At 42.7% G+C, this 10,817-nt stretch overlaps 1 protein-coding gene across 1 annotated transcript; it reads right to left on the bottom strand.

Annotated features, from left to right (window-relative positions):
* Window positions 1-3,745: 3,745 nt before the first annotated feature.
* AMER3 (APC membrane recruitment protein 3) lies at window positions 3,746-6,760 on the bottom strand. Its single transcript, XM_054386204.1, has one exon. It carries the CDS (start codon window positions 6,758-6,760, stop codon window positions 3,746-3,748), a length of 3,015 nt encoding a protein of 1,004 aa, XP_054242179.1.
* Window positions 6,761-10,817: the final 4,057 nt, after the last annotated feature.

Genomic DNA, 10,817 nt, shown 5'->3' with positions numbered 1-10,817 from the left:
AAAACTTCAACTGGTGCATAATGTGATGGTTCAGCATTTGAATGAGGCGAGCGCACATGGATTTAGTTGCTCTACCATGTCTACGAGTTAACGGAGGATGCAGTTCAAACCAGGTGATGTGGTAGGAATGGCTCAGTGGTCTGAAATGCTGTTGTATGCAGAGAGTGCTTTGTTCTGCCTGTGTCCAGTTGCTGTGACATGCAGTGTTGTCTGTCTGTCCAGTCAGTTCCAGAGATTTTCATGGTCAGGTAAAGACATCCCAACTCACTGCTCTGGCATAGTGTTCCCGTGTGGAGGATGAAGACTTTCCTACTGCAAAACATCTGATCAAAAAGCACAAACCTCTATAGCTTGCTTTCTGTGTTTCATGACTAGAGTAAATTAGGAAACCTCCCTATATGCAGGGCATGAACTTCACTGACTTCCCAAGTCCTAGCCCTTTGGTACTGAAGAATGAAAATGAAGCCTTTCATCGCACTTCCTACTGCTAATTTTCACCTTCTACATAGTCCTTCTATATCCCCATGTAAGGATACCATTTGCCCCTAGGGTTTCTTTACCACTAGGATTCAAATTTCTGGTGAGCTCAGATATGAGACATTTGCAAATTTCTCTCTCTAAAATGCTGGGTAAGGGAGAAGTGGAATGGGAGGCGGGACTGGCACTTCTTGTACCATTCTTCATTGCAGCTGGGTGTCTGGTCAGCAGGGTAGAGAAGCCCTGGAAATTGGGCATGGCTTAGAACACTACACACTAACTGGAGCAGAGAGGACAGGCTTTTTTCTTACAGTAGGTACTAGGGCATGTGGAGATGGTGTGACAAAACCTAGAGATTTTAATGGCTTTTTATATCAACTTTTCCTCTGCCCCATGACAAATAGCAAGAAAATTGACCTTCTCCTTCCCAGCTCCTCCAGATCAAGCCTGGGAGTCCATGGGAGGAGCAGGTGCTGCACTGGAGCTGCTTATGTAGCATTTGTTCTGAGAGGCAAAGCAGGAGCTACCTCTGGATCTGTCACTTCTCTCACAGCTCATGAGTGTGGCATTTTAAAGCAGTGAACCTCAGGGCATTCTTCATGTATAAGCTCTTGGGGTTTGCACAGTCATGTCCAGCATAGGAGTGTTTCTTGATGATGTCTGTCTCCGTGGATTCGGAGGTGATACCATGTGTGTATGTTGCCTCTCTTACACTACCACCCCCATGATTAAGGCAAAGATCCTGAGTCACCTTCCAAAACAATTTACATTTCCAGCAAACTTGTAGGCCATCTGTTAATGTGGGCAGGCAAGAAGGTACTGAGCAGGAAAACTCAGTCTCATGGCAGCGTTTATATCTGTCCCCACAGCAATTTCTTTTAAGCATGTTAAATGCCATTTCATTATTGTCTAAATTATTTTTCTGTAAGGAATTGTAACAAACAGAAGCCTATTGTGAAATGATCCCTTGAATGAGACCATCCCTCAAAGGCACTTTATGAATCTACATGTCCTGTCTGTATTTTAAAATGTCCTTTTACTGTTAGAAACCTCAATCAAAAATCAGCAGATCTCTTTTGGTCTCCTCCCTGGCATGTGAACTGCATCATGTTCCTGATGTTGCAGGACACGTGTTGGCATACAGCAGCTGCCATTTAATGTGGTGCAGTAGAAAGTGCCCTGGGTCCAGCTATGCCCTGTGCAGTATAAACATACAGTCTGGTACCACTTCTGACATTCATGGCAGGTATTCTCCATTTCTAGTGGAAAGTGACTCCCCAGAATTAGGCTCCTTTGTGTTCCAAGACTGTGAAGGCAGTAGGATATTATTAGCAGTACCCTGTGGATTAATATTCCCAACAAACTAAAATACATATATTGATCTGCTGTATTAACCATAAAAAGCTGTGCCTGGCAGTGGTTTCTTGCATATACTGAATGTGACCACAAACCTTCCCTTGCTGTACTGTTTTTTTTTTTATTTCAGAAAAGATCTAAAAGGGGAAAGTAGATCTAAGGACTATCGCATGTCCTTGGATAGGAAGTTCTGCCCAAAAATCTGGTGACAAAAGAAGGTGGGTTGCTAGTCAGCACTGTTTGCAGTATTGTTCACAACAAAAGTGGAAAAAAACAAAATCACTTATTTCCCTAGAGAAAGACATAGTTCACTGATGAAAAGGTTATTACCAGATGAGGTGTAAAGGGTGTTGAAGATTGACGGTTTCTGGTCCATAACTTCATACCAACCCATAAAAAAAAAGCATCCCTCCTTGCAATGGGAGACTGGTTAGCAGGAGGGGGCACTTTCACAAAGATTTAAATAGCAAAGTGGGTGGCTGAATCATCCAAGACTATATAAGTGTTTTTGTCTCATGCAGAGAGAAAGACTGAGCTGTTTAGTTTGTACTGCTTGGGAAGCCTTTAGAGATGACCAGAAAGCAGTCACACTGCTGTGAGCAGCAAGAACCAGGGAAGAATTGTGTTGCCTGGGTCTCTCCATTCAATAATAAGCTGTTCCTTAATTCTCTATCCTGGCCCTTGCTGCAGCCTTCTCTCCGTCTTCCATCACTTCCAAAGGCTTCTTTTCAGATTGCCAGGGCTGGGCAGAATCCAGCCAATCTGTCAGATTTGGCAGGGCACACAATAGAGAATTTACAGAAGTTCTGTGCTGCTATGACAGATGCCTCTCTGCGGCTGGAGGACAGAGGATTTCTCAGAGTTAGAGCAATCTGCACAGAGAGTACCTGTTCTGACCTAAAGCCAGTGTGATAGGTAAATCTGAGCCAGCACAAGGGCTGGGCACTTGATCAGCTTTTTCTGGTTTACAGCAGAGGTGTTTCCTATCCTGTGTCAGAAACCAAATTCTAAATCTTCCTATACTGTGTAAGTGTGGCTCAAGGATATGCAAGAGCTTGAGGTGCAGCACAGACCCCATAATCCTTTTCTCAAGAAGCCTGTCAGGTGTTGCACATGGAGCGTGCCTTGCCTTCAGCTTCTGCTCTGCCACAGTGCGATTTTGGCCAGAGACCAACTGCACCTGCTGCAGAGAGACTTCAGGCTTGCAAGAAGGAAGGACATTCTTTGGGCACATTTAGCAGCAGCAGCATAGTGCTGTGGGCTTTCCCTTGTGCTTGGGGGTACACCACATGTATGCGACTGCAGGACAGACTATGTCTGTTTGCCCTGTTGCTTAACACTGCAGATCTCTGGCTTTCTTGTGTGGCACCCTCTGTAGAAGCTCATTCATCAGGACTCCAGTGGAGAGCTCTGACTAATATCCAGTTGTCACTCCAGAAGAGGAGGGCATAGTTTTTATGCTGTCATTATGTTGCAGCAAGAGGATTTAATGACCTGATAGTGAGGGATCTGAGCTGAATGCTGCTAGCAGTGTGTGGCTAGGCAGCCATATCCACCATGTTGTTCCGAATGTGGCAGATCCATGAGTGGCATGAGGAAAATTTTCCCCTGCTTCAGCTGTGTGAAGACTGGTGCACCTGGGTGGAATAGAGGCTACCTCCTTTCATGGACTTGTAAGACTCTGTGAATGTGATACTTGCTATACGTGGCCCCCAGTTTGGGCAATTGTGTAATTAAAATTCTGATTACCACACTGAAGTGAAGGATAATGAAACTAGGAAACTGAATATTCCCGAGTATATCTCAGACACCACTGCTGTAAGTGTCCCTCTGTGAAAAGGGAACAGGTGGCACTTATGTCACATTTAATTAAAGACTTCCCACAAGCACTCACCTTCTCAATGCAGGTGTGTTACTGGTGGTGGTTCCTCGCAGTCACTGCTGTGTCCAGGGTCGCTGCCTCTGGGTGGGAATATAGAGCCATCCCTCCAGCCGGGCCCCTGCAGGGAGTCTCTGCGTAACTCCAGGGCCCTGGGCTGCACTGCTTGGCCTCCTGGGGCTGCAGCAAGTCAGACAAAGAGGCTGTGGTGCTGTCTGGTGCTTGTGAAAAAGCCACAGGTATGTCTGAGTGGGCACTGTTAAGGAGAGGTAAAAATGTTGGTCTGCTAAGAGTTGTAGCAGGGACAGAGTCAGCTGGACTGAGATCAAGGGTAAAGTCTTTTAAACAGGAAAGTGCTTGATTATTTAGCTGGGGGTATTCAAAATTTATCTTGCTTCCAGTGACTTCATCTAGGATTTTTGCTCTACTTTTCTGATCTTCAGAGCAAATTTCCTCCCCATTTTCTTTCCAATGATGCAAACTGCTGGACTGGAAATTTTTCTCATAGTTGTGTTGGTTTGTGCTAGTGGTACTGGGGTATTCTGGATTTGGGGCAATGCAGTTGTGCTCATTTTGCAACAATAACATGGTTTTGTACTGAGACATTTTCTGAATGATGCTGTTCATTTCGTTCCCAATGCATTTGTCTTCCAGGTGCTTGTTTTCATAGCTGATTTTCAGTGATGCCACCTGTGTTACACAGTGCTCCAGGAGCTGCACTATGTTAGTGCTGCTCTCTGTTGATGTGGGGCTAATGTAGCTCTGGAAGCCTCCAACAGTAAGAGGCTGCAGCGTCTTGTCACAGGAAATCAAGAGAGAGGGATGTATTGGCTTATTTCTATCCTCCCTCTGGAGCGGATCCAGGAGTGAGGTCACAGCAGTCTTGTAGGAGTAACATGATTCTACTTCATGATTATCATCTAACAAAGGAGTTTCAGAGCTCTGGGAGCCACTCTCTCTGTTCAGCTTTTCTGGCAGTGGGTTTTTATCTCTGGATGTCTCACATTCTTCTGAAATTGTCACCTTCCCATTTTCAGTTGAAGATGTCAGCAGCTTGTCTCCATTAGCCTGTGTCTGTGGTGCATAACTTGATACTCTAGTGGTTTCCACAGTCTCAGGCGTTGTAGATGAATCCATGTGGTGACTCCCTTTCCTTCCTTGGGAACTCAAATTAGATGTGTTAGAGCAAGAGTCCAGGCTGTGATCTCTTTCAGCAACATTTACTGAAGAGGCCTGAGCTGTGTGTTTACTTTCATTCAAAGACACAGGTAGGTTAAATGTATTAGGTTCTTCCTTGCTTAGTTTCTCCTGCTGAGCTTCTGTGTTCACTTTCTGCTCTGTACTGGGGCTGGGTGGGATTGATAAATTATTAGACTTTTCTGCCTGTGACTGAGAACTCTGAAGAGATTCAGGGGAGGAAACAAGTCCTGAGTGTTTTCGCAGCCAGTTTATTATTCCCATGGTCAGTGAAATCTCAGTGTCACAGAGCTTTAGCAAACATTCTTTGCCTTTCCATGTGCTGTGAAAAAAACCCTGGCTGATAATGTCTAGAGCTGGTTGGGAGGCCATGTTCTCCTCAGCTCCAACATGGAAGCTGTAAATGGACAAAGGGATTTCAATGGCTTGTTCTGAAATGCTTTCAGATGTGCACAATTCATCATCTAGGCCTGGGTTTATTTTGACTTCATTTGGGTCATAGAAGAGCTCGTAAAGGGCATCTCCACTGTAGCTGTCTCTTGGAAATCTACCTGGGACTCCAGGTGTTTGAGCTTCTTTCATTTCATCATCTTGTCCGGGAGAGAAAGAGTCATAGTAGCCTTCATCACTTGTGGATGTGGATTCCTGATTGTCACTTTTAGGTGTTTCTGTTGAGCTCTGTTTGGAATTGTCACCATCTTTATCAGGTGACCCTTGGGGGTCTGTCGCAGATGCAGCAGCCTGGCTTCTAGGCTTTTCCACATCAGGACTTGATATCTTCTGTAACTTCTTATCAAATAGAGCACTCTGATGTAGCCTCACTGATTTGTTGATGTTGTCCCAAAACTTTGCAAATTCAACAGTCTCATTCTGGCCAGGAGAGGCCAGCTGCTCCACACCCCCTTGGAAAGAGCCCATGACAGGGCTGTCTTTGTGCTTGCTTCGTCTCAGCAGAATTTCTTTGCTGTTCTCCAGCTCCAGGTGAGCAGAGCTTTCATCAGCAAAGATTTCCCCACAGCCAGTGAGAGAGTCAAAGCTCTTCAGTGAAGCAACATCTTCACACAGGGTGTTGCAGCAGTCATAGGAAGAGTCAGACTGCAGCTCACTGTCTGAGCAGTCTTGTGACAAGCAATCAGCTGCAGACGTTTCTCCGGTTTTGAAAAGGTACTTTGCAAGACGCCCAGACAACTCGCTCTTGCAACCTGGGGAGGACAGATTCTTGTCCTTCTCAGCCAGGAATGTGAGGCTGTCTGTTTTATTTTTTTTAATATGAAACATGTCTCTGAGCCCTTTCTTAGATCTCTTCAGGGAAATCCTCTTCCTGGGAAGGGTTTTTGCAACAGCCGGTACAAAAGGCATCTGTGGCACAAAGTTCCTGTAATCAATCATCTGACTGCTGCATGGAGATTCGCTGGGGCTGACCACACATTCTTTCTTGCTGCTGGAGCTAGACATCCCTGAAAAGCTGATGCTACTGACAAGTCGGCCCTTACTCTTTCCAGAAAAACCTTCCTCAGAAGCCCTGCTGCTGGGGCTACAGTGCTCTGTTTTGTCTGCCTCAGCAACACAGTCATGGGTTTTACTCTTCCTTACAAGTTTGTAGGAGGACACAGATGATTTTTCCAGGCCCTGATCACCAGCTCCATTCCTTGCTGCTCTGGTAGAAAATCTGTAGTTCTTGTGCGTGGCCAGACATGCCAGCTGGACTTCAGCTACGCTTTGGTTTGCCTCCAGAGCTGCCTTTCTCTCTTTCCCTGTATTGTCTTTGTTGATAGGAACTGCATGTACTGGTGGCACTTTCTCATGTTGCACACTGTATTTTATGAAGGTTTTTCCTCTCTTGAGCTCCATACTGCTTCCTCACATTCGTTTCTGTGATGAGAACAGCAGAATAAAAACATTGTAAGGCTGGTGGCTAGCACTTGTAAATGCTGAAAACAACCAGAGAACATAGGGACAGATATTAAGCATTATACAAAGTTTGTCACCAGAAGTTTCCATCACTAAAGGTATTGAGGGAGAAACAGATCAAGTGATGCTGAATGTATGATGGCAATGACTGGAAGATCCAGCAAGGAGAAGGCAGCACTCGTTATGGGTTGGCAGCTGAGGCTCAGAGAATGTTTTGTCTGTTAGAAATGGGGGCATTTAGGATTATGACTGTAGAGTCACTTTTAACAAGACAGAGGTTCTATTCTGAAAGTAGAAGAGTCATCAGTGAAAAGCAATACCTGAGGAGCTTAAACACACAAGTGTGTGCATCAGGGAGGCAGCAGTTCATAAATCTGTGCCTTTGAAGAGGATGAAGAGCTCAGGGTGAGAAATCTGATAAAATGAATCAAACATTTGGCACATGATACTCAGTTTATATTAAAATAATCCTTACCTGTGAATAGACAATCCATAAACCTTGGTACTGCCCTGGGAAGCACACTGGAACTGAATTACTGGGTTTGCTTCTTCCTGAGTATGATGTATAATTTTCTGCTCTACTACTTTTATTGTAAAAAGTAAAAATTGCCAGACTGAAAGTCACCCATTAGTTACGACAGTTTCTGATTTACAGTGGACTACAGCATAGTCCACTGAGGCATTGCCACATTGGATCTGCCTTGTGCATTGATTAGTTATTTCTAAAAATACTCTGTTATCTGTATCAATGCCTATTTTGGTCTCTGCTTGTATGGCTTAGTACTGAATCTGTTTTACGTTATTGTACATCTGATTAGTCATTCGTTATTTTAGTCATGACACTTTTGTTTTCCCAGCAGTTATTTCATGGACGTGTCTGATCCTTTTCTGCCCTATATCCATTTGAACATTGAGTAAATCAATGGACTTACATAAGGGTGTGTCAGAAAAGAAGTGTGGACTTCCTAAAAGCTGTTAGAGAAATCAGGTTTTGTAAAACCTCCAAGTCCTGTTATTGAAAGAATGTGCATGCATCTTTCCTTAACAAGACCTCAGTTAATGACTTACCTTGTTTTAAAATTGTTTAGATATAACTAAAATCACTTAGAACTATTGAACTCTGCAACACGCAAAATCAACACTGTGCTGTCTAGTGCACCTTGACAAACCATGACATAGTAACAGCTCTGATGAAGTGAAAAACTGCCAATGCTCCCTTGAGAACAATCTCAGATCAGATCTGTGCATCCAGACTGCACCCAGTCCAAAGACAGCCAGGGGGATTTTAAATTTAGCACCAAGCTTAGCCTTTGTACACTCTTAAAATGCAACTTAAAGCAGTCTTCAGTCTGCTTTGACTAGGAACAGCTTCTGTAGCCTCTGGAGACTTCCTGGTTGCCAGGGCTTGCTGGGAACAACACTGATCACACCTCACAAGATATGGCTCTGTGTACATGGGAGTTGTCACCTGCAACACTTCTCCAGCGGGCAGGTCAGTGACAGCCTGCTTCTCAGAGAAGCTGCAAAGTAGCATGTGATTAGCAGTATTTACAGCTGATTGTATGTTAGTGCCAAAAGGTAAAAAACATACACGTTAAGTGTGAATATTTGACATCAAGAGTCTAGATGCTGTGGAAGACATGGTGAGTGGTGGTGATTGAGATGTTGGCATGCTTGTTTGGCTTTGAGGTTGCACATCAGCATTGCAGAGTATTGTAAATGAAAGTCAGTAAACATTTTACTACATTGTCACATACTGAGTTCACTGATGCTACAAGAAACTTGTTTTGCATATTTAAAAATAGGTCACTAGGACATGATTTTACTCCTCTTCTGAAAAGCAAGGTGTGCTTGAGAAGAAACTCAGAGCACGGAACTCCAGCAGAGCTGTGGAAGCGATTAGAAGCAGCTGCCACAAGACCAAGTATTAATATCCCCAAAGTAAAGTGTCTGACATTTCAGTCCTTTCAATTGCAGAAGTAGGTACTGTGTCCCTGTGGGAAGTTTTGCTGCTGAGAAGCTCCTCAGAGGTCTGTGATGTGGCAAACGTTACTGTTACAGCAATGTTATATAGGACTATGAAGTCCTGCAGTTTCTGCCTGTTCTGAGCATCAAGCAAAGGTTATTTTTGTAGGAAAATGCATACCTGGGAAGTCTTTCTGTAGATGCATTTAAAAAGCTTTTAGAGGTGGATTTGTTTTACTGTCAAGTGTGAAACTTATTAAAGCTAAGAATTCAGGTTTTCATGAGATAATCTTTTGAACAAAGAAATCTTTGATCTGAATTGTGTCTCCGTGATAAACACAGTGGACTACTAGTTTGATAACTGGGTCTGGAAACTTGAAGGCTTTTTCTTCTGTCTCTTTTTTATAGATTAGGTAAACAGTTTTAACATGAAATCCGAAACAGCCTGAAAGAATGAAGAAAATATGTGGTACAATAACATAACTTACATGGATACTACCTTTCCAGTTTCCTCTGATGAGGAAAAAAATGTTAGGTGTTGTTTAGTTGGGTCTCGATGTTGTTTGTGTGTTTGTTTGCTTTAAAGGTCTACTATGCACATAATCATCAACTTTGCATTCTAATTGCTTCATGTCTCTATTTAATCTCATATATTCTTTTCTCCTTTTCCCCCAGGATTCATGCCAGACTAATTAATATCTAGTTCATTGTGTCATCCTGCTTATTCTGTTTTAACACTGGCACAGCTTTGGGAATCTTCCTATTAAAAATGTTACTAAAAAATGAACACCAAGAAAGGGAAGATCTCCTCCATCAACTCTTTGAGGGCCCTTAAGGGCAGACAACCAGAGCCTGCAGATTTTTGAAAATATTCATTGTAGATGCTATTATGTAACTTGCCATTCTGTGGGTTCCTTACCTTATATAAATTATCAATAAGCTTCTTTCCACATAGGGAACAGAAATGCCTATGCAATGCTACAGTATTTCTGTATGTACTAATACTTTTAGCACTTTTGGTTGTAATGAACTATACCATTATACTTTCTTTTTTTTTTTTTTTTTAACCTCTCTACAGGGCCACAAATTACTCTAATCCCAGAAGTTGTACTAGTGAAGTCACAACAGATTAAAGTGCACTATGGGTAAGTTACCTTCCACTGGTTATATACAGCTAATAAAAATCCGATGAAAAATTATTCTAGGCATTTTAAAAATGATATATTTGCTCTGGAATTTCTTGACTCATGCACTTAGCTGCACTGTTGCCTGTCTCTGCTCATTTTTAACTATTCTCCTCTTGGACATAACTTGCAAGTGTATCTCTTCTTCCACAGGGATAAAGGGTGTATAAGGGACCGATTTCCACCTTTGGGAAGGAAATCTGTTTTGCAATTTTGATCGCTATAACGAACAGAAACCTGTGAAAACTAGCAGTCAGTGTACCAAGGGTAGGTTCTGTTTTCGAGAGGCTCTAGATGTTTTCTTTGATAATGTTACTTGACCTCTTTTTTTAAATATCTATGAAATTGCTTGTGGAACACATGTTTAATTAGAGGATATCCTTAAATCTTAAACTGGGCTACAGTTTAATTGTCATTTACTGTGATCTTTGATGTAGGAGTGCTGAGACTTCCCATTTACGGTAGACAGTACTTTTATCTGTCTTGATCATGTGAGCTGCTCACTTCTAGGATTTCACAATTAGATCCTAATTTTGGGCTTATACTGTCATGGTAATAAGGTTTTGGGTTAAATTTGTATAATATTGCTCATAAAACACAGAGGTATTCATGCTCAAACAAATACCATCTGTGCAGGGTGACTGACAGACTTTTCATAAAAACAGAAGGTTTTGCTGTGTCTGTGATTCATCTAAAAGCAAATTAAAGATTTTGAATGGAAAGGTGAACAGATTCCTGTGGGCTGAGGAGATTTGGGTTTAGGACAGTCAAAGCAATTGCTTTTGGTTCTGGGTTATGAAAACCTGAACAAGACTGAGTTAGGTAACTGTTCTGGTTAGTAAGTGGCA

This window comes from Indicator indicator, chromosome 13, assembly GCF_027791375.1.
Source record: "Indicator indicator isolate 239-I01 chromosome 13, UM_Iind_1.1, whole genome shotgun sequence".
NCBI lineage: Eukaryota > Metazoa > Chordata > Aves > Piciformes > Indicatoridae > Indicator > Indicator indicator.
This window is presented reverse-complemented; position numbering and strand designations above follow the sequence as displayed.

Bases quoted from the DNA above. Each gene is read 5' to 3' on its own strand.
- AMER3 (XM_054386204.1), bottom strand. From the start codon at position 6,760: ATGGAGCTCAAGAGAGGAAAAACCTTCATAAAATACAGTGTGCAACAT.